The 27,632-nt window shown below is 36.8% G+C and overlaps 1 protein-coding gene across 1 annotated transcript; it reads left to right on the top strand.

The window, feature by feature from the left end:
* Positions 1-1,742: 1,742 nt before the first annotated feature.
* On the top strand, positions 1,743-15,451 carry LOC146164388 (uncharacterized). Its single transcript, XM_083381973.1, has 14 exons — positions 1,743-1,837; positions 1,931-2,071; positions 2,311-2,428; positions 2,596-2,772; positions 6,392-6,589; positions 6,728-6,844; positions 7,066-7,218; positions 7,756-7,962; positions 11,081-11,245; positions 11,639-11,735; positions 12,160-12,350; positions 12,646-12,863; positions 13,259-13,409; positions 14,749-15,451. Exons 1-14 carry the CDS (start codon positions 1,773-1,775, stop codon positions 14,866-14,868), a joined length of 2,118 nt encoding a protein of 705 aa, XP_083238099.1. The 5' UTR covers positions 1,743-1,772; the 3' UTR covers positions 14,869-15,451.
* Positions 15,452-27,632: the final 12,181 nt, after the last annotated feature.

Here is a 27,632-nt window from a genome sequence, read left to right as displayed (position 1 = left end):
CAAAATGCGCGGCTATTACAATCTCGCGCCCAGTCAGCATTTTATGGCAGTTTTAAGCAAGATCTTGCATGTGCAAACTGTACTTGGCCAAATTTTAACATGTGCAATCATGGTTTTGTGGACACGAGGTTTAGAATCCCACCATAAGTCTACTTTTTTTTCAAAGTTTAGGAGTGTAGTTCGGTTGTTGTGTAAACATAAATTGCTGAATACAAAATTTAAGGCTGTGCACCGGTAACAAAAGGCAGGCCTAATTAATTTGTTCATTGGTTGTTTGAATCGAACAGGTAAAATAAACTCTAAATCTAATGATTTTAGTAAAGTAAAAAAAGAGGTGTTCTCTTTATCACTTTAATTATGATAACTGTAGTTTGAACAACAGCCGAAAAAGACTTGGAAGTAAAGCTTGCAGTTGAATCATTAGTGTTTATTGTTTGACCCTTAATATTTCTCTTGTCTTTATCACCTAATGAGTAAAAAGTGCTCTGAGTTTTTTGTTAAGGACATCATTTTTTTTCTAAAATACTGTCACAGTTCAAGTAATTTTAGAAAACATGTTGTTCTGGACTGAACTAGTGTGGAAAGATACAAATTTAGTTTCAAGTCAAGTCAACAGACCCTAAAATGTGTTTATTTGGTTTATATTCGCCTTGTCTGAGAAGTATGGCAGATATCAATAGAATGTTGTGGGTGCACAGCCTAAAAATCAGAGTAACTGTTGAACAAAGGTCAAAACAGAGTAACTGTTGCAACAAAGGTCAAGACAGAGTAACTGCTGCAATAATGGTCATACTGTTGTTTAACATATGGTAAAATCGGGAGTAATATTTCATTTGATGTAAGGATTGGTCTGCTCGCACATACATGGGTGCATTTCATACTCTCCACTCAGATTGGATACTTTGGATATTGCACGTTATAGATGATTTTGTAGCTTAAAAAGGTGTGGCTGTAAAAATGTTATTTCTAATATTTTTATGGCTGACTTTTCGCGGCTGATTACACGGCTATGGCTGCTGGCCTGCTGCTCAACACTTTTTCCACAAAAGAAGACATGAAGCAACGGGCATATAAAAAGATTAACACTGATATATATAAGGGCCACCGACTTAACAGTTTAGTGGCTGAACTTAAACCTCTTAAAATTTCACACAGCACTAGGCTGTGGGCCACTGCGGAAAAAAGGCAAGCGCCTCAATGAGTGTTTTTAACAGACCAAACCTACACCCCAACTAACCAAATATATGCACCCTGGTTTTCTGTTACACTACCATGGTGCACATTTAACCTCATTGCACCTGCCACCCTGATTCGATGGCTAATCTTTCGTTTCATTGCATCCTTTTTTTATTTTTATTGAAGATGTCCCTCATTTTTTTATCGTTTAAAGAGGACGCCAAAACAATAAAATGAAAAAAAAATTTCTTTGTTAAAACTACTTAAATTTCTGATGTACTTTTTTTTAGAATTAGGATGTGGTTAGATTTTTTTATGCTTTTTCTTGTATTGTGCCGGAAAAAGTGTGCCATTCAGAATCTTGTAGTGCACCATAGGTTAACCCCTTATATATGTATATATATATTATTTAAAAAATGATATTTAAAGCGTCATTTGAGGAATTATAAATATATTTAAATGTTTGTTATTTTGTGCTTTTCTAATCCACTAGGTTGATAGCACTGTTTGTAAACTGCAAAAATACTGAAATATATTTATGTAATTGCATTTATATTTATAGCTATATTTTGCTTAGTACATTATTTAAACACAATATGACGGAAGAACTTTATTCAGAAGTACACAAAATCCAACTAAAATGTTATGAATCTGAAGACAAGTAAGAACATAAATTTACATTAATTTTTAACCTAATATACGCCTTGCACTGAAGCACCGAATTGGTGTATATTTTACAATTTGTCTTTTACAGACAGGTTCACATTAAAGTAACAGTTGAAATCCAGACAACCACTTCACCTTTGCATAGAAAAGATCTTCTGGTCCGACTAACAGATGACAAAGACCCTTTCTTTTTGTATAATTTATGTCTTGGTGAGGAGGATTTTCAAAGGTAATAATTATTTTAATGTAGATCAGCCTGTCTTAACCTGGGGTAAATTTCATCATTTTGGGGGTAAATAAGCTATCAATTACACTTTTTAGTTAATTAGCAGCATCCCTATATTTTACTTCATTGCTATGTCATACCTCTTTGTTAAAAGGGTAAAACATACAGAAAAGGTTGAGAACCCCTGTTATAGATGATGAGTATGTAAGCTGTTACCATTATTCCTATTTTATTACTTCTAGTCTTAAGACACAACAAGGATTGCTGGTGGACTTCAGTGCATTTCCCCAACGTTTTATAGCATTGCTACAACAATGTAAAAATGAAGAAACCCGAGAAACACCCAAATTTTTACTCCAGGTAAGTGGTGTTTTGGTTTAAACAAATATATAAATATCTATTTACTTTTGGTTGTGGTGGCTTTTAAGTTGGTTTACAACATAAAAATATTGTTTAAGCAAAATACTTTGCATTGACATAAATGGTAAATTGCGACAATTCTTAATATTTCGTTATGATTTATTTAGTTTGAAATGGATGATGGCTCATCTAGTGCATACAGTGGGATGAACCTTAGCAATGGGACTTTAAAAATGATTGAAACCAATCCCTTCAAGCATCTTATTCACCTTTCCCTGCGCCTTGTTCCAGGCAATGATAGTGATGTGAAGAAATATTTGGCCACTTGTTTAAAGCTATCGCTGGTAAGAAATTTGATTCCTTGTTGGTAGATTTGTTTATATCATATTTAAGTTCTTATATGTGCTATATCAGTTTGTATGAAAGAACATTATGAGAATTGAGAACATGATAGGATGTATGTAGTTACGCACACAATTTACCGCCAAGTGGCTTGGTGTACACTACAATGATATTTCTTATGTGAGTGCCTGTATACGATAGGAGATAGCTTTGTGTAAGTTAGTTTCTTAACCAGTTCTCATTTAAGCTAGGTTGACTAATGTTGCCAGCATCTTTACCATGAGCCACAAATTGTTGCCCATTGTTTGCAGTTCACAAATAGTAGGCTACAAAGATTGCAACAGTTTGTTTAATAGTTTAACCCAAATATTTTAACCTTAGCAGAACAATTTGTACACATTTGCTGTATGTGGTTATTATGGTTCATTAGTCCCTTCAAAATACAAATGAACTAAAGTTTTGCAATACCTAATAAAGTTTTCTGCCTTATTTTTGAAGATCAGATTAACTTTTTACCATAACTCTGTAATTTAGACATTCAATGTCTATTTTATTCACACTATTCCAATTTGGTGAAAATCAACCGGTTTAATTGTTGAGTAGCACTATTACTAAAACACAATTTAGATGGGTATGTTTAGCTTTTTTTTTCATTTAGAAGGATTTGTAATTCATTAAGCACAAAAAAAGTATTGCTAAATACATTCGTCAAGAGATATTTGTCAAAACATTTTTTGAGGGCAATTAACCTGACTGCTATGACTGCAAAGAAAAACACATGCAATTCTATCAGTTCGCAAAACAATTAATTTACAAAATGCCTCTAGACACACTGCACCTGGCTTGATGACTTGTTTGTCAGTAAGTGTCTACATCAGCGCTTCTTCAACCGGTGCGCCACGGAAGGTTGCCAGGTGCGCCACGAGCAAAAGGAAAAAAAATAAAACATATAAAAACATGTATTTTTACTTTCCTATTAAGCTTATGTCATTAATTCCACAATACTTTAAAAACACAATAAGACCTACAAAGCAACAATATCTAAATCAGATAATCTATAATACCATAGTAATAAGACCACTGACGTAATAACGCCAAATTTGCAGGAATAACCACGACAGAATAATATCTAAAATAGTCTAGATAAGACCTAAACATGTCAAAATAAGTCCAAAGTTAATCTGAATAAGACTTAAATGAACAAAATAACGCCTAAGACTGTAGGGAAAGGGTATAGGATGATTGGGGCCACCTGTCTGGCATTGGCTGTTGCTATCAACATTTGGGCGCCGCTATTTTGGTCACGGATTTTTTGCACCTGTTTTGGCTTATGGGTGATGTTAGCATTTGGTTAGGTAGAAAAGGAGAGTTAGTGATAGTTATGGGTTGGATTTGGAATTAGACAAAAGGTTGTATAAGCCCTATTTAGGCAACACAGCCATTTAGGTCAGATTCCGATTTAGTCATTATTACAACTATTAGGTATAAGTCCTATTTACGCCTTATTCCTAACTGTCTTTTATTCTGAAGTTGATGTTGTTCCAATTTTGGTCTCAAGGCTGGAGTCCCTTAAAGATTTGCAACTAAAAAGTCTATATTATGAAAAATTGCAAGCAATTTAAAACAAATACCGGTACACCTAAAAAATTTCACACTCGCTTCGCTCGCAAGGTGCGCCGCCACGTTTTCATATGTCTCTATGTGCGCCCCCAAGTACAAGAAACACTGGTCTACATAGTGTACTGTATCTGTAACTATAGTCATTTTTTTATTTAGTGTAGGTGTTAGTTTATGTTGTGTGGGTGCATGTATTAACAAGGGACAGGTCCAAGGAAGCACATGGCTATGACCCACTAAAATGATATTTTTTGCTTATGTTATACCTAAATGCTAAAAACATTTGAACCTTTTACAAAAGTTTGAACACCAAAGATTTATGCCAAAAAACTTGTCGAAAAAATGTCAGTGTTTTGTACCAGTATGGCAGAATGCTGGCGACTATGTCGGCCGAAGAATCATCCAGAAAACCGAAGAAATTGGTGCAAAAAAAATTTTAAGTAAAAAACAAAAATTGGAAAAAAAAATTTAGTGGTTGTTTCCACACATATTTAATCACATTTATTTTACAATTGGCATAAATTAATTTTGTTGTGTCATTTTGAAAAAAGTTACGGTAGTGTGAAGCACGTTGTTTAGTGAGAAAAAGCCAGTGTAAGGCATATAGACTGTTTATTATTTTAAAAAGTACACACTTTTGATCATACAATTGTTACGTGTTGCCAGTTTTACTTTGAATTGGCAAGTATTTCTATATTGAGGTGATTTCCTGTATATTGAGTTGAATTCCCCATTCCTGTTAAATGTACAGGTATAACATTCACATCGGCATATTAAGGATGTACCAGGCTATGCTTCTCCCCCTAGGGCCTGAAGTATATTTTTGGTTATTTAATTACGCAAATGCTGCGCGCGAACTTTAGCCTGGTTTTGCTAGGTTTATGTGTCTTTGTTTCAAAAAAATCTATCCCAAAGTTAATATGCATACTATGGGGAATGTTACACTATGACTGTGACAATTTCTATTAAATTTTATTATAAATATCATTATTTCGAGCAATATAAATTGGAAATTTATCCAAAGAATATTTTTTTCCTGCTTTTCAATCTGGCTTTGAGCAGCACGTTTTCACATAAGTTTGCCTGAAAACAGCTATCTATGTAACACTTTTAAAACAAGAAAAGCAGACATGTACGATTGTACGTACATCCCAGGCCCCAGGTTGTACCTTCACATGTCCATTATGTATTTGTTAATGACTTAATGTCACAAAAAATTTTGCGCCTTCTGCGCTACGTTTTGTTGTCTAATTTTATTATTAATAGCCTTGTTTATCGCCAAAAACATGGCAAGGTTCATACATTCCTTAAGCGAACACATCATTTAAGCTTAGGGGCGTGACCAAAAACCGAAGAATTTTCGCCAAAAATGCTTGTCACCAGAAGAACTGTTTTGTACATTTAATTAAATCAACATAAAATTCTAAACTACTTACCATATCAAAGTTTTTTTGTTTTTTTTTGTCTGTGAATTAGTGTGGTTAAGTGCTGTTAATTTTTCCAATTTTTTTGGGAAAAAATCCAATTGTTTGAAAAAAAGAGAAAACGTTGAATAAAATAAAATCAGAGTGGTAGCCCTAGTGATGCAAGAGAAACATAACGGAACAAAATAAAAACTAAACAATTTGATACATGTCTATTAGTCAATATTTATTCACTATTTTTTTCATGATTTATAGAGTATTTAATTTCATTGAGGTACAGCTGGAACCTCAATCCGTTTCTTTAAAAATATATTTTTTTAGTGAATATAATTTTATTGTGCCTTGAGAATAAGATACCCTAGAAATCAACTATTTATAAAACGGTGTTACCAGAACCCAAGTTCTAGGTTTAGCTCCCAAAAACTTGGGAAATATTTCAAAGAGTGGCAACCATAATATATGTCTTTTCATTTAACATTTTCAAATCTTTTGAATTTAAAGATAAGTTCTATGTAAAATATTCTGCCATTTACCCAATTGTTTATTTTTATTAATGAAAAAAATCTTTTGTAATTTTTAGGAAAGGCAAATTAATCTGGAAAAGAAACTCCAGCAGACTGAAGGGGATTTAAAGCAAAAGTTGGATCAAACTCGACAACAGCTTTCTAATAAATCCTCTGAACTGGATCAGCTTAGGGTTGAGGCAGGTGGGCGATCTGAACGACTGACAATGCAACACACTAGAGAACTGCAATTGGAAAGGGAAAAGGGCTTAAAGGTAATGATTAATTTTACTTTTTTAAATGCTAAAATTGTTTGTTTGTTGATGGCAAATCATGTTGCTTGCGGCAAAAAACTCTATTGTTCTACAATTACATACTATTTAGCTTTTAACTTTTTTTTTTACTGTACTTAGATTCAGGAAGAACTACAGCAGAGGTACGATCGCGAGCGCAAAGATATGGAATCATCTTATCAAAAGACGCTTAGGCAGAAAGAATCTCGTTTGTCTGACTTTGAGAATTTAAATAAGGTATTGGTTTATAACACATGTTGGTGAGATTTTTTTGGCAGTTTAGCTGTGTCAAACCTAAACGTTTTCAGCAACAAACACACTTAGCAGGCACTCTGCGCTAATGGTTTAGATGCTGCCGTGTAGGTTAGAATTTGAATATTATTGTTTTTAAGCTTTGTTTTGTAGTTTTTACTGACTTGTCTTGATGGTTAATACCTCTATGTCGTTTTCTATTAAAGGACTTGACTGACAGGCGGTATCGTGCTGAGGCAACTATACGAGAGCAGAAGACCAAGTTAAACACATTGGATGAAGAGCACCGAAGATGTAGGGCTGATCTCCAGCAGACACGTCGGGAAAATTGCTCGCTGGATGCCGAGCGCCATGCCCAGGTGCACTGCCGCTCGTTTGCTGGCGATATTTACCTTAAACTAGTGGTTTAAACAGTTAACCCTAACTGTAAAATTAGATTGAAGTGTTTTAGAGCTGTTCTTTTTTTCTATTGTAATAAAAGCCTGCTGATCTCTAAAAATGGTATCTGTCACGCCAGCTCTTCAAATGTTTAAATATGTACGCTTTAACTATTACTGACATCAGTTACACAAAAATTAACCCCAAATAACATAAATATGTTAAAAATATATAAATATAAACATTTGAATGTTCCAACTTTATGCCTACATAAATAAATTATATCTGTTTTGTACTTAAAGTTATAAAGAGCATTGTTATTTTATAATTTGTGTAATTTTGATTAATGAAGAAATCTATTTGTGGTAGGCTTTCTAAACATTATGGATCTACGCCACACGTAAACGGGAGCTTTGTTTTCAAAACTAAAAAAATTTCCTAAAATATGCTATTCTTTCTAAAACTGTTACTTGTTAAATCAGTAGACTGTAGCGCTGTAACATTAGTTTTTTGTTCAGGATAAAAGCATTCAGCAGCTTAAAACTCGGGTGGCGGTCCTAGAACAGGAACTTCTTGATAAGGAACAGCTGGTTGCTCGCATGTCTTCATCATTAGATGGCGCACAGCAGCAGAAGGAACAGTTAGACGAACGACGAAGTGAGCAACAATCACAAATACGCAGACTCGAAGCTACCATTAAGACCATGTCAGAAGAGCTTATGAAGGTAGGTTTGGTTGTTTGACTATCGTTCCTTAAATCTCTTTTGTGAGGTGGATATTTTTTTGTGGACTCAGTTCTATGATTGTGGCTATGTTGGGTGATTCACTGTGAGATGCATCATTTAAAGTAGCTCGTATCACAAAATGCGAAAACCAACTTCAACGCAAATGCAGGAATTGCTTTAGCGTTTAAGGGCTACCAATTATACCAAGGTTTTGAAAGCGATCCGTAAAAGGATACATGTGTTTATAGAGCCTACGATCAAATTTCTTAAAAAAAAACAAATGACGCTTTATTGCGAAGCTGCGACATGGTAAAGTCAAGGTAAAGAGGTAGCACAAGCACAAACACTCGTTTATAGATGTACAATTGCGAAATAGGAAAAAAGGCGATCTGCACGCTTTGATGAACGTGGACGCACATCGGTAGGTTCGCTGCAGAACCCCCCTCCAGAAGCGGTAATGTCTGAAGTTCGTCGGGTTGCTTCGTTAGTCACTTTTGAGAACAGTGGCCATGGTCAAGCGACTATATGCATGTGGCGAGTTCAATTTGCTCTCAAGTACGCCACGTCGGTGACGTAGTGAATAATGCGGGTTGCATCGACGGCGAAAATAGTTGGCGAGCTTGCAGAAGCTGTCTTGGGAACGGATCCTTTGAAGGGTTTGTGCGAGGAAGAGCTAGTACCAAACGCAGGTAGGCTAGCTTCCATGAGCGGTCTTAAGAACGGAACCCCGTGGATTGGTGCGACGTTCAAGACGAGCGTGAAAGCAGCAGCTTTCTTCAGCGGCCTTGCCAATCGAATATCCTCCGGCATATGTTGTAGCCACCAGGGACGGGTGTGCCAACGAGAAAACGTCTCTAGTAGAGCGGGCATCCACTCTCGTGAAACAGGTGTTTCTGTTCGCCCGAGAAAACGTGTTTATAAACAAAAAGTCGCGCTTTAAGTTCCTACCGGGAACGGGTAGAAAATGGAAGAAATTAACGCTGCCTCTTGGTTGTTCAGTTATTGAAGTTGAATAGTTGAGCTGCCGTTCCTGCCGGGAAAAAATAAAGCGAAGAGCATTGCGTCTTGGTTGTCCCAAAGTGAAGGAATGCTGACTAGCTGCTGCGTTGCGCGTTCCTATCGGGAAAGTGCAGATGCCGAAAGCAAGCGCTCTTCGATTGCCTTGTGTCGAGCCAAGTAGCCAAAATCCTAGCTGTGTTTCCTAGAGCGTGGGAAGCTTTGTAGAATAGGCGATAGTCATTCAACTAACTTTGCTTAGACTCCAGTTGTTCAATTTCTTCTTCTGACCTTCAAAAATGTTGTGAAGACGCGGGGTCACCAGTAAAGCGGTTAGTGCTTTATTGCGTAGCTGCGACATGGTAAAGTCAAGGTAAAGAGTTAGCACAAGCACAAACACGCGTTTATAAATGTACAATTGCGAAATAGGAAAAAAGGCGATCTGCACGCTTCGATGAACGTGGATGCACATCGGTAGGTTCGCTACAAACTGATTAGTTAGTTAAAACGTGCAATTTTAGGCATTTTACTATAAAAACTATAGTTATTAATCAAGGATTGACCTAGGTTAAATCAAATATTAAATCAAGGATTGACAAGGATTCGACCTAGGTTTACGTTTGTTTGGTTTGAAAATCAAGTCGGAAAAATTTACTTGTACTAATGATGTTACATAGAGTTCAATCAAGTGTCGCAAAACGGGTCCTCGGTGAAATGTCCAACGTATCTATTTTTACCAAACAAGGCCGTTGTACTGTGGAGGTGTGCTTAACAGAGTAATAGTCACGTCATCCAAGCACCACTGGTTAACTGGGAAAATTTTCATTAACACAATTGTTAGACTGGCAATTTTTTTATTCCTTATACTGCTACATTTGTAGTTTATGTTGCTTTTTTCTTGTGATTTTTTCGTTGGACAAATAGTACACAGCGATCCCCCTGACAATCCTTTGCGCCCCCCTACAGGGTCGCGGCACCCATTTTGGGAACCACGCACCTAGTTTATGGTGTAATTTGGATAACTCCGTTAAATTCTTGATATTATGTTCATATATAAAAGACGTAAAAAAATAACACGCAGCATGATGAAGCGCATTCAGATATACTATTCTGACGAAACTTCCTTTGTTGATAGTTCCAAGTTTTGTGTGGCGCCTTTAGGCTGAAACAATTCCCTCAAATCGCAAACATACTAGGCCAGATGTGTAAATATGTTTTTTTTATTAACTTAGATAAAATACACAAAAATATGGGTAGCGGCCTTTTGCCAAGTTTGCAGAAGAGGTGGCTGGTCGGCTGATTTACGTTGGCGGGCCGTAGGTTGCCTACTCCTGAATTATACTCAATGTATGTAGGCCATATTTATCGCAATAACCGCAATAAGACAAGACAGGTTGTACAAGGCCACTTCTTCTATCGTACAATAAGATCGAAAATCATAAAACTAAAACATAATGGCAGAAAAGTTTGATTGTGGACGGTATAATATGTGAAAGAATGATCTTCAGTTAGCAAAAAGAATGATCTGCAGTTAACATCTCGTTTTTCTTTGCCAAAAAAATTCTTATAGTTTGCGACTAACGTACCAAATTTAAGAGTCATATTTTGTGCATGTTGAAATAATTTAAATGTTAGGTATTTTCAAAGATGAATATTGATAATTGATATATGGTAACATTTCCTAAATGATAAAGTGTATTAACATAAAATAACTATAGATCATGGGATTACTGATGTACCAATTTTATCTTGTGTTTTTAACATTTATAATCAAAAGAAGGCGGTTTAAAACTAGTTTCAGTATTTTTGCAATATTTAGTTTACTTTTAAACACGGATTCAAGTTGGAAGTCGTAAATTTTTTTAAATAAACATACAATTAAAGGTTAGTTGCGAGTCACACTTTGTTGAGAATTGCTATACCATGAAATGTTACAGAATGAACACGACAACAAATACATGGTTTGCAAAATAACAGATCTATGAATATTTTTCTTTATGCAACTTTGCTTGTATGGTATTAAATTTCCTCATATAACAACATTACCGTGTTTTCAGCGCGTTGTATTTAGGATTACCTAGTATTTACTTTATCTAAAAGTCGCATATGTCTGTCAATCTAGGGCAACGAGATTATTAAGAAGTTGCAAGATGAGCTCCGAGGTTACGTGAGCAAAGTTAAGCTGAAGAACGAGGTCACCACAAAGCAGGAACACTTGATCGGTGAAAAGGAGCGGGCGATGGAACGCACAAAGAAGGAGCTGGAGGAGAAAAACGACAAGTTAAAGGTAGAAGAAATGTTTGTTTGCGAGGGCGTTTTGAAAGAACGTATATCATGTTTAAGCTTTTACTAACTAGGATCCCTTGCGTAATGCCTTGTTTCGTTTTAGGGTCTTACTATTGTTTAAACCAGGATGGTACAAACCAAGGCCTGCGCGTCACATGGGATTGTTAATTTCGAAAGATGACAATTTTTGTTTTCGATCTGCGTAACATTAAGAGGGTTTTGTTTATCAAGGATCACTGATTTTTCGCCACCAGTATGGTAATGTGTACGGTTATAAAGCTGTTCATCAACAGTTGCGTTGTGTCTAGCCCCAAAGTTGACGATTTTGAACCATTCTATCGACTGATAATAATTTTTACAGTTAACCGCTGGATTTTAAATATATAATGTACAGAAACTGGAAGATGAGTCGGCGAAGATGAAGGACCAACTGACGATTACTATTGAAAAACTAGAAGAGAGCAAGGGTCTTCTGAAAACCAACGAAAACGGTGAGAAGAGCCCTTGATAATTAATCAGTTTCGTATCACATTTTATTTCTACAACATAATATTTAATTCGTTTGATGAGAAACGCTGGTTAAGATGAATGCGACCAAAAATGTTGGGCTATGTCGTATTTAAAATAGTTGATTTGGGTACTCGCTTTTTCTTTTAAAAGTATATTAAAAAACTAAAATGATGCTTGGTGTGTCTCTGAAGCTGCGTACACCATCAGTAAGTCGAAATCCTCTTCATGTCAAATACTTCTTATGGATTGACCTTTATTTCTAGAATAAATTTCTACAACGTACAACTGAACGTTTTTGTGGAATGCACTCATTGTACTTCATAAATCCCTCATGGAACAACATGAACACGTTCATGTGTCGTACAAACTTCAAATCAGTACTGAAATGTGTTGTTTTTTGCCCAGTAATCAACTGGCTGAACAAGCAGCTCAACGAGCGTCAAATGACCTCTCGCCCGCTGACGTCATCAGCAGCTCCCTCTGCTCCTCACCAACTTGTCCCTTCCTCCCACCACCATATTCCTCTTCCATCATCTTACAATGATCACCATGCAACATCCACATTTCAGCAAGCCCCACTTTACGACAGATTGGGGGTACGAAAGGATGTTCGATTTTATACGCCACCAAATTACCAGGGTTTTGTAGGAAAATATTAATGTCATGTAAAGCATCGCATTGGTAGTAAACTAAGAGGTTTTTTTAGAAAATTACACAAACACATTTGTGTACCATTTGAATTTGTGTGCTTGGCTTAACTTGTGGCTGGAGATCAAAGCTTGGAACTATACTTATTGTTTTAAATTTTCTTTGAACATTGTGCCTTACCTGAGCAAACAAATTACATTAACTTTTCTTAAACATATTTATTTATCATTTTTTACATTTCAGCCGCACTACAGTACCCCGATTGGACCCAACTCAACCCCACCGCATCTCTCCGCTTCTCAAAACACCCCTATTCCCAAGTCTTCTAGTCCCACAGTTGCTCATGCCCCACCCACCGGGGCTTCACCGCATTTTTCCCGGCCCGCCGTTACCGGGTCAAGTCCGCAAGTGATTTACAATCCTGGCAACAAGGACAAAGAGAACCGTTCACCAAGAGCTGGGTTAGTAGTTTTTAGTAAAAAGCGTCACAAGATGTGTTTTTTGCCTGTTATTTTGTTTTGTTTAAATATAGTTATTTTCACCATTAAACTTATGAACAGATCCGTATATAGTGTTCCATAGTTGTCTTTGCTTGTGGTAAAAATGCCAAGAATTTCGTGTAGTTAAAACAGTAAAATACCTGTATTATTGTAAACTGTAAATTGCGTGAATGTTTGCTCTGATCCGCGTAAGGTAAAACATAAGTTTTAATACGATATGTTTTTCAGGGACCTAGTGTCGATATCCACCTGCAAGGCTAATTGTACCATAGTTTGATTCGCACTTTAAGAGGGCGATTAGTGTGTTTAGGCGTAGTCATTGTTTAAACCTAATAACGTTTGCTTATACATGACAGAGCCGAATCCTCCATCGATCCAAAGTACCTTGCTCGATCCTCTGACGTCATCGCTGCTCGTAGTATATCGCCAGGTGGCGCACCGGAGCCTCCAAAGCACCAAAATGCATCGAAGCAACTCACCAAGCCTTCGACTCGTCTTAGTCAACAGGTATCGTTTTGTATAGACCGCTCGTTTTGTATTTTCTAGCGAAACCTCCATACTATAAATGTAGTTAAAAGTGATAAAAAACAGTATTTTTGTTGTTTGTCTTTGATGCGTTAACCGCGGTTTGATCAAAATAACCCTGATAATACAAGCGTTTAAATCAAACCACACTTAAAATTAAAAAATAAATTAATAGACAAACACAGGCGAACAAGTTAGGTTGTTGTGCCGCAAGGTTGTGCAAAATCATTAAACAAGAAGTTTCGCTTTGAATTTGTGATTATATTTTTATTCATTTACGTAGTTTATTATCCTGTAATTCAATTCGTGACTTTAGTATTCACTTTTTGAGCCTATTCCATTGCACAATAACAACATAATTGTTATTCCATTAACGCATTTCGGTCAAACATCGCTGGTTACATAAAAAACATATATTTATTTTACTACTTTTAGAACTTATTGATCGGTATTGCATTACCTTTTGGATCTATGTTTCAAATATATTTTTTGTAGCCCTTAAGGATAAACGTTATTAAAATATGTCTAGATATTATTTTTCCAAAACATAGATACAAAATTCAAACTAATATTGCCAACAATTTCATAACAGAAATTCCTTTGCCTAATCCCCGAACAGATCTAAATATAGCCTAAGGTTTAAAGCAACCCATTGTTGGATTTCGCACGGGCTCTAATTCAAAGAAAGGCATTTCTGTTTAAATCGAAATGAATAGAGAAATATGGTATACAAATTGGCGTTGTTAAATAAATAGTATAGACTACCAGATCTCTTATAAAACTTATATGGTTGTTTGAGTCATTCAAAAAACTATATATTTTCTTTGGTGAATTGAAAACCACTACAAGTTCTCACACATACGCTCATAAATTGCCCGGAAATAGATCGAGCTAGATTAGTCGAGCTACATATTTTTTAACGTTTGTTTTGTTGGCGCCTAAGTTGATAAGCAGAACCGCCGCAACAAATATCCATGCCACTTCATATTGTAGTTTTCTACGTTAATGTAACAGTTTTAAACGTGTTGTCGTAACTCGTTTTGTAATATAGCAAATCTATTGGACATTGGTTTATTTGTTGACAAACAAGCACTTTAGATTTGTTAACCAAACGTACAATATTTGTGTGCTTATTCGTCTGTTTGTTACCTTTGATTCTAATGTCGAGTTTTTATAATTTAAAAACTTGCTTCATGGCAACGTTTGTACATTTTGCAGCGTTTTGTTTATTCCCCTAAAATAGTTTTGGGCGTACTTTGTTTCAAACTAAAATATTTTTTTCGGTTTCACCCTCATGCAATGTTTCATGTTGACCGCGCAGGTGATCAACAAAGCGACGTTGGGCAGACAACACAACGTTCGCTTTCAACCTCACGCCCAGCAACCGCAGCCTGGTTTAGTGTCGGCATACTTTACCGGAACCATCCCGAAGCAATCGTAGGATTCACGTGATGCCTGTTGGAACCGATCGTGCTTCCATCGTCGCCGGAAAGAACCGTTTTCTTCCGATAAACCTTTCGTCCATTCGAAATATTTCTAGTTTATGCCGTTCCACAACCTATTTTAACTGGAGGCAAGTGAATTTCTAACGCTAAAGCAAATTATGACCTAAGTTCAATGAACGTTCTGATATTGACTCTTTACATGTGTGAGCATAGCAATGACGCCATTTAGTATCGAACCGGATCGCTATACTTTTTGTTTAAAATATCCGAATCAAATGGCAAGTATCGGACATCCCAAGTCGACACAGATTATTTTGTGGTTAAATATTGTTTGTCGAAACATATAATGTATCAGAACAACACAATGGTTTACATTGGCGCTCACTTTGAGACCGCTGAAAGAAATTTTCTGGCCTAACTAATAAGACTCCGCCATTGAAGGTGTTGTGTAAATCCTGATAAATATAATAAATTGTTTTCGCCGTTAACTTGACTTTGGTGTTCATGTGTTGCGAGCTGCTTCTATAAACTCCTGTTTTGTGTCAACTGACTCGTTCCCTCTTGAATTTCTGTGGTGTGTCGTGCTATTATCACTGTAAAAATAAGTCAACGTTCTGAATAAAAGAAAGGCGACCTAAATGTGTTTTAACGACTTCGCACGCGTGCAGCAAGATACCTCCGGTCAGGTGTCCGATACAAAAATAGCGGCAGCCACAAGTCTGTTGTTGCTGCTTGGGGTCACTAATGGAGGTCACACGCGTACGTGCCACAATACAATGTATGGCAAATTACCGGGTTACCACAGTCACATCTCCTTAACGCGGAATTTTCAATATGCTGTTTTATTACTCAAAACACGATTTTTATTCCAACCGATTAACGTTTCAAGCTAAACCGAGCGATTTCAGTTGTGTGGTTTTACAAAAATACACGTTTGCTTAGAATAAATTAAAAATTTGTAGCTATATCATATTTCAACCATAAAAATGATTTGCAACATAGATTCTTTGTTCGCTTTATTAGGTTTAAATTTATACACACAAACAGAATTTTTACACTTGCACTAAGGTTCGGTTAAATCATTTCACCAAATCTTCTGTCCATGTGCAATTTATGCATTTATTTATAAGCGTCTTTGTTGATGCGTTGTGGCATATATGCCATCTTTGTTGATAACGGGTAATGTTTCCTGTAAAAATTTAAAAGCAAATCATTTCCCATTTAAAATTTGCTAGGTTGTTGCTTAGTTTGAAAGTATTTGCAACCTGTGTTTATTCTTAAATTTCACAAATGTGCAATGAGCATGACAAAAAATTCCAACTGTACGTGCCAAGGTTTAAAAATAATTCTGTGTATACCAATACCAACCGATTTGCGTTCGAAGTGTGCCAAGCGTTTTAAAGCGAAAAAACACTATGGTCGTCAGCCAAATACCCAAAAATATCCGAATAGCGGAGAACGACGACGCAGACACTAATACAGTCGTCCATACAATAACACGCTGTTTAGGTAAGTATGCTTTTTCTTTTCTGTATCGTAGTCTGAAGATAGGCATGATTCTCTCATATAATTACCATACATAATTTACGTGTTTTAAGCATATAAATTTAAATATTTAGGTGACTTTTAAAGAAAATTCCTCTACTGGTCTAGTTTTCTGAAAATTACCTACCAAACTACGTAATTACTTTTAGCCTACTAATCAGAAAAAAAAACATGTTTGGTTTAATACTAAAGCTTGTATGTTTTAAACACAAATTTGAACATATTATTCTGTCTAAAATGCGTTAATATTAAAAAAAGTACAATATTGATGTGATATTTTAGCTGCAAGACAGTAACATTGGTGGGGACACTTCAAAGTGACCGCGTCAAACGCAGAACCCAGCCGACCTAACATCGGTTACATCACCCACTCACCCCACATCTTCTCACTTTCGCGCGGCCAACGGAACTGAAAACAACTCAACAATGCGAGAGAGGGGGACTAGTCAGAACTCCCAAACAGGGCGACCCCGGCGTTCTTGAGCAGGAAACCAATTGCTCCTCCGGTGTGAATTTTGAAATAGTAAAGTTAGGCCACTCGTTAGGCTGTGCCGCTCAAGGCCCGACACCGTGAGATCTCGGCTTTAAACTATCACGCAACCCGGGGCTGCCGTGGCTTTACCGCAAGAGGCTCCCCCGAACCGGGCCCAGTGTCAGCTTTCATAACACACCGCCTTCCCGACGCCCCCGATCGCGCTGCTGCCAGCTCCAGTCAGCTCGCATTATCGCCACATTCGAGTTTTTTCCCTTCAAGCTGACAGGGCTTTGCCCAGTCTTACGAACGACTTTTCGCGGCCACAAACGGGCGCAGCGATCGCTGCACTCGCTATTCAACATACAAGTTGGTGAGCTGAGGCCGTTCAGCGCCCTTCGCTAAAGAATGCTTTGTTTTAGATCGATAGCGAACGAGATTAACCTAAACACTCGTTTTCTTGATTGGATTGATGGCTTTTCGGATGCTAAAATAAGGTGGTACTAATAAGCTTCACACTCTTTCATGTTTTAAATGTTTCGACACTTGTATTTGCACCTTAATTTTACTATTTATTTAGCTAGCTGGCAAGGCAGTGTTTTTTGTATAGTATATTATTTAATCCATGTTTGACTTAAGTTATTAACCTTCGTAAAATTACTTCTAAAAAATTGTAAAACTGTTCATTTCTTTGCACATTTAAGGGCAAATTACCAGCTATTGGTTTGTCTCGATAAAATACACACAAGGAAATAATTTAGAAAACATACATGTATAATTTTTGTAGAATAATTTAACTCCTATCTTGGAAACCGGAGAAATGACTTTGTTTCGGCAACAGATCTCTTAAAGTTTGTTGGTAAATGGTTGGATGAGTAAATTGTGCGGCTCCATTCAATGTTACCCACACTCCAATGACAACGTTTTCTAAACAAGGTCACTTTGTATTCACAAAATCTTTTTTTCCCACAGCCGATCTAGTAAAAGGATATCCTTATAAAAATATTTAAATATATGATTGTGCTGTAGGGAAAACTAACGAATTTGGTTGCATATATACTTTTAACCCGAGAGTTCCGTACTACCCTAACAGGGTTGTAATGATTTAAGTCAATGATTTGACTTAACTGCACTTAAGTAACTGTTTTCAAAATACTTTGGCAAAACGCGGCTCCTCAATCAGTTTTTTGTGGCCCTTGCGTTCAGGTCGTATTTGATTTTTTTAGGATATTTAGTGTCAATTTGTGTGTATTTAGTTTTACCTATTTTAACTACTTGAATGCAGAACATTTTTAGCGCTTCGCGCGAATTTAATTTCTATTTCCAGAATGTCTTTAACTCTTTTAAAAGTATTTAGTACAAACACACTGTGCGATTCATGGTTATGGCGATGGGTTTTTCGCCCACCCCTTGAATTTATTTATGCTTTATTTCCGTGGCATATTGCCGCACGGTACATATTTATGGCATCACTTTGTTATCATACCCCTCAATTACGGGATCCACCCCTGCTCAGACTCTTATCGTTTTTGTAGAGTCGAATCAACAGATTTTAGAAACTTCGACATTTTAATCACATTGTTTTAAAAATCCATGTAGTGTTAATAAATATTTACTGCGGCCTAGGCATCATTGTTAGTGTGCAACATTAGTATTAACCCCAACTGAGCCAATGTGTATAGATGACAACAGAGATATTTATTTCTTCCCATGTGTAAGGTGCGGCTCTCTGTTGTTGACCAAGTAAAAAATGTGGCTCTTCGTCTATGCCTTGTTGGCCACCCCTGTTCTATAATAACGACTTATATCGTATAGGGTTGGACTTGCTAGTTGAAAAATACCAAAAGTCAAAAGACTTATTTAACACACTTGATCTTAAGAATGTTACGATTTATGAAAAAAGGAACTGTGGTGTTTAAATGATAAAGCGCCCCAATAAAGCGGCGCTCAAACTGATCGTTTTGCCTTATTTTGGAAGTGATAGGCTACTTTTCAAGTTATAATTTAATGTGTCTGGCAACACAAATGTGTAGGATCTATTTGTTAACTAGCCAATAAAATGTTTAATAGCCGATGAAGGATAAAACGGATCCAAACTATATAATAATATTGACAGTGATTTTCTACCACTTTTAACCTCCGGCCAACAAATAATAATATACCTTTCGGACATTTTTTTACGCAAAAAATGACTTGAAATGAATAGTAATGATGTATAAGGTTAGTTAAGACTAGGCAAAGTATAGCGACACTGTCGTGCTTTGGTAAAAATATGACATTTTAATGTGTAATGCACTGTTTAGCTGATTTCGTATGAAAGCCTGGTTAGTGGGCAGAATAAAAAGGGTTGTTTTTCATTTTTTTAATTTGTTTATCTGACTTAGATTTAAAAAGTCGGAAACTATAATATACTGTATGAGTTTAAGTTTTCGCATAGAGCTAACCATCCAGAACATTTTATTGCTGTGTTATATCCTGTTTTATGCGTTAAATATATTTAAAAAAAATTCATTTTAAAATATAGGCTCCGATAGATATGATCACCATTCAAATTTAAATATACTAGCTTTAAAAAAAAATGTAAAATGTGTGCATACCGTAGGTCTACAAATCACATAATGACCAACAACTTTTGCTCGAACCTGTTTAATTAAAATAAAATATTTTCTAATTTCAACAGTTTACTGTGTGAGCATGGAAGCTAAACGCTGTTTTTTGGCCGACGCCCGACACGCTGCATTTGTTTTTATGTATACCATTGAAGTAACAAAATGTGGTGCTTGTTTTCAATCGAAAGGCCTCGTTTTCCGTCGAGCTAGATGATTGTGTGTGGTTATTTGCTTGCTTACATACTCACTGTTTTGCCTAACCTCGGGTTCAGGCGATTTTTTAATCCTCTCTAGGCGTATCGAGTCGTCGTGTGTGGCGCGTCGGCCAAATATATGCTTTTAAAGACAAACTACTCTTGTGGCAATGACCCTGTCATCAGCGGCGGGCCGCCCTTATTACAGAGTCTACCATACGCGACCTATTCAGTGTTAGGCAATGCCTCTAGCATCTTTGGCTCGGGCAACCATGCGTGTGTTATAAGTAACTGTCAAACAAACCGGAGGTTCACGCTGGTTCGGTGAATTATGTTTTATTAATCAGCAAAGGGCGTAAGCTTGCCTTTAAATCATAGACAAAGTGGTCAGGTACTTCGCTTGTTCAGCTGGTCAGTATCCAGTGTTCACCTTAGCGAAGGCAAGGTGTAATTAAACACTCTCTTCAGAAATGTTTAGGCATTTAGAAAAGGTAACACTTATGCCCACTTATCTGGGTTACCAGTTAGTCGCACTTTGTAGATGTCATTGATGGCAGATATTATCCACTATTTTAATTTTAATGTTGCCAGGTCTCTAGGGGCCAACAATATAAAATTTGCCGTGGTCGCGGCGATTTGTGTCAACAATATCTACGCCATGACGTATAAAACGTTAACGTTTTTGTAAATACCTAAAAAATAATATAGGTAAGTGTTTGCAAATTTAAAAAAGGTAATTGGATGTTAAATATTTTAAAATCAATATGAAAACGGTAGTTTGAAAGTTAGACAGAGTAAATTTTATATTTTTAGTAGTTTACGTATTTCGAAGATATATACGTTTTGAGAAGCATTTCATTTGGAAGCAGCATTCATTTATGGCCGTCAAAATTAAAGACATGTGTCGCTATATTATTGAAAAAGTGCGGTGGTGGCGCCCGTTAATACTGTCCAACTCGGTGGTCTCATTAAGTCACATTCACAAAAACGCGCCGTCTCTCTCTTGTTTGTGACGGCAGCAAATGTTATAACCAGCAAATGGTAATGGACCACCCAAGGCGCGCGGGCAGGTCGCACATTGCGAGTGATGTAAGCTCCGACATCAGTTATGTTCATCCTTCGTCTACGTCGTACAAAATGCCGCACGATTTGGCTTCTCGCCGCTTGTAATCTGCTTTCTTACGGACAAGTGAACAGCAGTCGTTTTATTCAGAGCATCAGGGCTATATCGCTAGTAAGCGTTACGCAGGGTTTGTGCCAGCATCTATGATTTATTGCTTTAGGTGACGATTTGATAGTCGAGTTGCTTGTCTGCCACTGACATATCGAAAGCTATATGCCATTGGATAGGCGACAGGACAAATTTCCTCTGAAACTCGTCTGTTTGGGCTTGTCCTTCTAAATGCATCGCGCCACCCTTCACGGGCACGTCGATCTCAAGTATTTCTTTGCGGCCAAGCGCAACGGGCCCGCGCATTAGCCTCCCTGACATTTTCCTGTCGCCCCTATTGCTCGCCGCCATTATGTACCCGAACGTGTCGTTTGGCGAGAGGAACTCTGTATAAACACCGTCACACGTATTCTACTGGGTTTTACGCCCCCTATAGCCCCCTCGCCACGAAGGCCCATTGTTCTCAATCCAGCCGATCATTCGCCCTCCACTGCTGAGCTATCTGCGCCTGCGTCCGGCTTTATCTAAAACTTTTACCCACAAGGTGGTCTTAAGTGGCTATTTGCCCCGTTTAATACAGGTAGGGTGGCTTGTGCTCGGTGCTAGGAGTTTCATCAGTTATACTTTCTGGGGGCTCAGCGTGCGGTTTCATTTAGTTTGCCTTCAAAGGATTAGCAAGGTACGGGGGCAAGCGAACGCAACAAAATTTCCCTTAAAGTTCGCTCCCGGGCTTAAACGATGCAGCTTTATTAAGTGAGTGTAGTTCAGAATTTACCCTGAGAAATAGAGGTTTGTTAATCAGCAAAGCTAAAACAACGTATAAAAGGAACGCTGAACAATTGTTATTAAAACATGTGCTCTTAGTTTGAAACCGTCTCACATTATTCTAGTTAAATTATGCAAAGTTTTAGGAGGTAACTTATGATCGGTGTAAGATGATGCTATGCTAGACGTATTTATAACAAATAATGTAATATAAACAGCCAAAGCGGGACATATTGAAGCGTGATTGGTGGTGCAGGACCGAGTTACACCTATCGCGATTAATCTTGATCAATATGACACTCGGCATGCGATGTGTTTGCGCTCGCATAATTCTCCTGTCGTACCACCTATAAACTCTGCTGTTGTTTAGAAATACCAGAGAAGATACCAATAGGACAAGACGAAAAGGACGGCGAACTGTGCGAAGAAGACTGCTAGCAAAACAATACCTGGATAATTACAGGAATACATCTTTATAAAGTCAAGGAGTATTTCTACCTCAACTTAAGTCATTGAATAAGAAAAGTATTTCCATGTGGCGAGCAGGATTTTGGTAAATCATATCTACCGGCGTTGGTCATCAAAAGTCAAAACAAGTGGCGCCAGTGCGATTACGAATCGGAAGGTTCACTACAGCGACCGTCCACTAAATTCGCCAGTGGTTAATACACCGTTAAGATGGATGGCCACCCGTAGAAGGCACAGGAAAATAAGGTGCGGACGTCAGTTCTGTCTTCACGAATACGAAGCGTGATGTATGATCCGAACGGGATTAACTTTTCCTCGCAGGTAAGTTTAGTGTTTCTTTGTAAATTTGCCGCTGTCTGTTGTTGTAAGGGATAGAAACAAGAAATTCCTGGATAGTGTGCGTTTGGCTTGTTTGGCCGTTTAGGTTTTTACCTGACGATAAATGCGTGGAAGCTTTGTGTGCGCTAGATTCCAAGGATTACAGAGGGGATTAAATCACACACTGCGGAAGCGGTTGGCATCTTGGGAAACTTAGACTTTTACAAAGTACTAAGTTTGAAGTGAATAATTTATAAATTTAAACACAATCCAAGATTTAAAAAAACAATATCGGTAGAACGAGGATTGTTTTTAAATAAGTGTTTTAACACAAATATAAACCTTATAGGATTTTATTTAAATTACTTATTTTTACTAATACACATATGTCGGAAATCAAAAAGATAACTTACCCGCCGTCATTTAAACTATTTAAACTAGGTATGATTAAAATTGTATTTACCAATATGCACACTATAGGGATGTTCAGATTTAACTTTTTTTTGAAAATTTATGCTTCCTGCTTGATTTCCCATTATGTGTCACATAAAAATCAGTTTCACAAGTTTTCAAAACAATTGGACAACATTTAGGGGCTCCGCAGGCACCCAAAAGTTATCACACTAAAATTGCTAAAATACGGGACTTCCCCTAACACGATACTGTACGTTTTTCTTTAAAAACAAAGAAACCTTGTAATTTTTATATTAAAGAATGGCAAGAAAACATTACTAATCTATTGTCCAGTTTTATGTAACTTAAAATGTATTCTTAAAGCCCCCAAAGCTCTACTTTACCCCATTTTTAGAGTTGTCATTTGATTTATCACATATATTCAATAAAATACATTTTTTTGAATTATTTCAAACTTGTTTATCGCCTGTGATCTTCAACAGCCTGCAGCAAGCTTGCACGTTGCTGAGGATTGTCATTTAACATAGCAGCATAATCAGTGATTAATATTTTTAACAAACACATGGTCAGCATGACCATGGAACTTGTCCGTAATCACAGCTTTGTTTTAAGACAAACAACGGCTCCATCAAAGCAGGTTATGACGCCTTAGAAACGGCATGCCTCAGGGATCAGTTCTGGCTCCTTTGCTGTTTAATGTTTATTACAGTGATCTGCCCGCCACAGTCTCCAAACATACGCTGATGACTGGGCGATCTTGCATGCTGAAGGGAATTGGCGCAGTGTTGAGAGGACTCTTAGTCCACCTCAATAACAAGGAAATTAAACATGTGTTGTCCGTCAATACCAATGGAAGAACTTTGGATTTCCATGTCTACATACCTCGTATTGCATCTGGACAAGACACTCACATTCCGACCCTGGCAGGCATTTAGCCCGCTGAGCTTCGCCCCAGAGGAGCCACAATACCAAAGGCTGCTATCCTCGAGATGCTCCTTTGTACCAGCTGTACTCAAATCACTGAAGGAATGTGAAAGCTCTGGTTTAGGTGAATGGATGGCCACCAAAAAGAACGAGGAGCAATATTACCCCTCTCCACCACTATTACCCCACCACCTTCAATAAGCCTTAGGGTTTTGGCCTGTCTATTCGAGCCTAGACTCGCCTTAACAGGCTGAGAACAGGGGTCGGGCGTGCCAGGTCTTCCATGAATAAATGGGGCTTCTGTGACTGTGGTTTCGAGGAACAGACTGCAGATCACATAGTCCCACGGTGCCGATATATCGCCAACCAAGTGGGACAAATGGTCAGACACTCTTGGACGATGAGACTATCCGCTGGCATCTCGACTTCTGCCCGGACATTTGAACTGGAATAATAAGATCGTCCATACGAAAGAAGAAGAAGATCAAGCTGGTGCAACACACAGTACAAGGTGGATGGGACAAGTTTTCTAAGGCCAAAAATGTTTATGTGGTCTGAACAGATGGGTAATGATGCTATTTTTCTAGACAAACTTGTCACATTTTCCATGTTTAGTAATCACCCACAAATGACCAAGGACACAAAGGCAGCAATTGCCCGAAAACTTCTTACAACTGCAAAACCAGAAGATTTCACCAAGGCATTCAAGTTTTGCATCATAAAATTAAAAGTTATACCACTTTAGAGGATTTGATTGGCTCAGATTTCTGGTTTATTTTACGCTACTTAATCAGATATGTGATTGGCCGACGCATTCTCCCGATTCATGGTGCTCATAATGGGTACAACGAGTTAAAGTCTTCATGTACTGTTAAAGTTGTGAATGATGCCACAGAAAGAGGGGGTAAAAGTAAACACAGATTGTGCTGCTATACTAACCGACAATCCACAGTAACAAACAACTTGCTACAAGCTGTTGAAGACCACAGGCAATCATACCCAGATTTTCTAAAAAAAAAAACCTTGGCTAAAAAATAAAAAAAGCTATTCAATGATGTTCCTTTTTACATTTTTTAACTATTACATTGGTATACTTTTGCTATATTCCTTCTTTATTCACTGTTGATTAAAATACTTTGCTTTTCATAATATACAATTTGTTAAAATATATTTTATCGTACATATGTGATAAATTAAATGACAACTCCAAAAATGGGGTAAAGTGGGTATTTAGGGGCTTTAAGAATACATTTTAAGTTATATAAAACTGGAAAATAGATTAGTGATGCTTTCTTACCATTGTTTAATATAAAAATTCAAAGGTTTCTGTGTTTTTTAAGAAAAACGTACAGTATCGTGTTAGGGGAAGTCCCAGATTTAAAGCAATTTCAGTGTGATAACTTTGGGGTGTCTGCGGAGCCCCTAAATGTTGTCCAATTGTTTTGAAAACTTACGAAACTCATTTTTATGTGACACATAATGGGAAATCAAGCAGGAAGCATAAATTTTCAAAAAAAGTTAAATCTGAACAACCCTAATGCACACGTATACGTTATAGGCTATATTATAGTTAAATCATGTTGCGTAACCTTATTACTTATAGTTGCTGTAATTAGAAGTTTAAAGGTAAATTAACTTGGGCGTTTAATATTCATGGCGACTAGCTATGGGTATTAAAATTATGATGTGTCTTCTGAAAAAAATCCATAAATAAAACAAACACGAAACCAGATTGATCGTTTTAAACCGCACTACGTTTTATTTCGGTAATCCTTTTTTGCAACTAGTCTATGATAGCAAACAGTGGACATTTATTGAATTCAATATTTAGGTTTGTTGTAACTTGTCCTTAAATCGGGCAAACTTTCCGATTCAACCAAGACCAACCAACAAACTTGATTTTTAATTAAATTATTTGATGCAATACATAACATTTATAATGGATACCTGGTGAAGAATAACGTTTGGTACTCTAAATACATTGATTAGGCGATGCCTTTAGATATAACAAAAGTAAAGACAAAAGGGAGTATTTTATTTGTCTTCGCAAAAAAGTAGAGTTACTGTGAAAAAAGCTTTTAGCCAGTTGACCAGCACTTATCTCTACTAATTTACAATATATTCGAGTTGGTTTTTGATACGTGGATGTTGTTTTTCTTACCTATGTTACTGTGGAACTTCAATCGGGTAAAACCGTCTCTTCCCCTGGAAAAAATGTTCACCATAGAATATGTTGTAAAAAGCACAAATATGAGTTTGTTTTGTTTGTTTTTTTATTATGGTCAACATTTGTCTATCTCTATTTATAAAAAGTGCCACAGAGTAAGTTTTAACGAAGAAGCGCAAAAAACGAACGGTTCGCACAGGAACAGGCGATAATTTTTATTGATGACGCCAGCAACTTGATGACGTATTGATGACGTCATCAAGATCATTTATTTGATGACGTCATCAACGCCATGACTAGAATCTTAAAAACACTTGTTCTTCAACGAACTCGTGTGCAAATTGCAGCTCAAGCCAGTATAATTGCGCAAAACGCAAAAAATGCGTTTATTTGATTTTAATTGGCAAAGAGTTTTACTTTGAAAGTGGGTGGTTCCCAAACCTTTTGTTGCCGCGACCCCGTTTCAGTTTTCAAAAATCTACGCGACGCCCATTTTTCTGGTTTTACACATAAACCATATTCCAATCATAAACAATAAGGCAAAAATTGTCGACAAATTGTTTAAAGGTTTTGCAAGAATGTCAGGATTTGCGTCGAAAGCATGAACAAGTTACTAAAAGTTACGCATCAAGGTATATTAACGTCATAAGACTTTTGTCCCAACAAAGAAAAAAATATTGTGCAATTATGACGTAACAATACTCTTTTTCGTAAATTCGTAGGAGTTTAAACAAAACAACGAGAAGTGATTTATTTTAGTTTTTAAAACTAATGATGGTAATATAGAAAAAGTTATCTTAATATATGTAAAATGTTCAAGCAGGTAAAATGTTGTTACATAGAGTTTTACCCGGTGTGGCCCAAAGTGTATTCGGTGGTCGAAAGGTCATCGTCTCTATTTATATTAGAAGGCCAATAGGCTAAAACTATACGCTTCATCCATTGACTGAAAACAATACTAATAAACATAACTGGTTTACTAATAAATTTCATCAACACAATTATATTGTGTGATTGTTCTTTGATAGATTGGGGGCTATATTTTTAGTTTATATTGTTTGTTTTTTTTCCTCTTGCGACCCCTTGGTGTTTCTAATGTTAAGAATTGATACTTGACCTATAAAACTTCTGTAATATGGTACACATTGTAAGCATTCACTTACAATATTGATATTTCCGACTTGACCTTGCTAAGTTAAAAAAGGTTAAACCTTATATTACAACATTGTCCCATATAAATCAATGCAATCAAATACTTTAAAAAACAATAATATTTTTTTTAATACACGAAGGAAACCTAATAAAAGTGTTAAAACGATTTACTTGCGTCAATTTTTTTTTAATTAATTGGAAGCTTCAAAGCACTGGGGCATAGCTATGGTGTCCAATGCCAGACAAAGCAATGGAATGACGTCTGCCCTGGTGTTTCCGTTTCATGGAAAAGATACAAGTGGCATTTCGTGTTGGCTTTCTAAAAGTTTGATGTGAACTATTTACCCTTGTTTAGTTAGAATTGTTTTTTCCATTTGTTTTGTCGTCTGAGTTATGAAAATGTAATCACAGATGGAAAAAAACCCATTACCAGCTAAACAAAACGGTATGCTTGACGTTTATTCGATCATGCGTTTTGTATTGTATGGAATTTGTTTATAAATATGCTTTTAATAAAAAAATTACTAATAGCATGGTGCAAATTATTTCACTAGATACATT

This window comes from Ascidiella aspersa, chromosome 2, assembly GCF_963924565.1.
Source record: "Ascidiella aspersa chromosome 2, kaAscAspe10.2, whole genome shotgun sequence".
Classification (NCBI taxonomy): Eukaryota; Metazoa; Chordata; class Ascidiacea; order Phlebobranchia; family Ascidiidae; genus Ascidiella; species Ascidiella aspersa.
This window is presented reverse-complemented; position numbering and strand designations above follow the sequence as displayed.

Excerpts from the sequence above, each read along its gene's own strand:
- LOC146164388 (XM_083381973.1), top strand. The coding sequence starts at position 1,773 with ATGACGGAAGAACTTTATTCAGAAGTACACAAAATCCAACTAAAATGT. Across the intron at positions 1,838-1,930 it reads TGTTATGAATCTGAAGACAA|ACAGGTTCACATTAAAGTAA; the intron begins GTAAGAACATAA and ends TGTCTTTTACAG. Across the intron at positions 13,410-14,748 it reads CGACTCGTCTTAGTCAACAG|GTGATCAACAAAGCGACGTT; the intron begins GTATCGTTTTGT and ends TTGACCGCGCAG.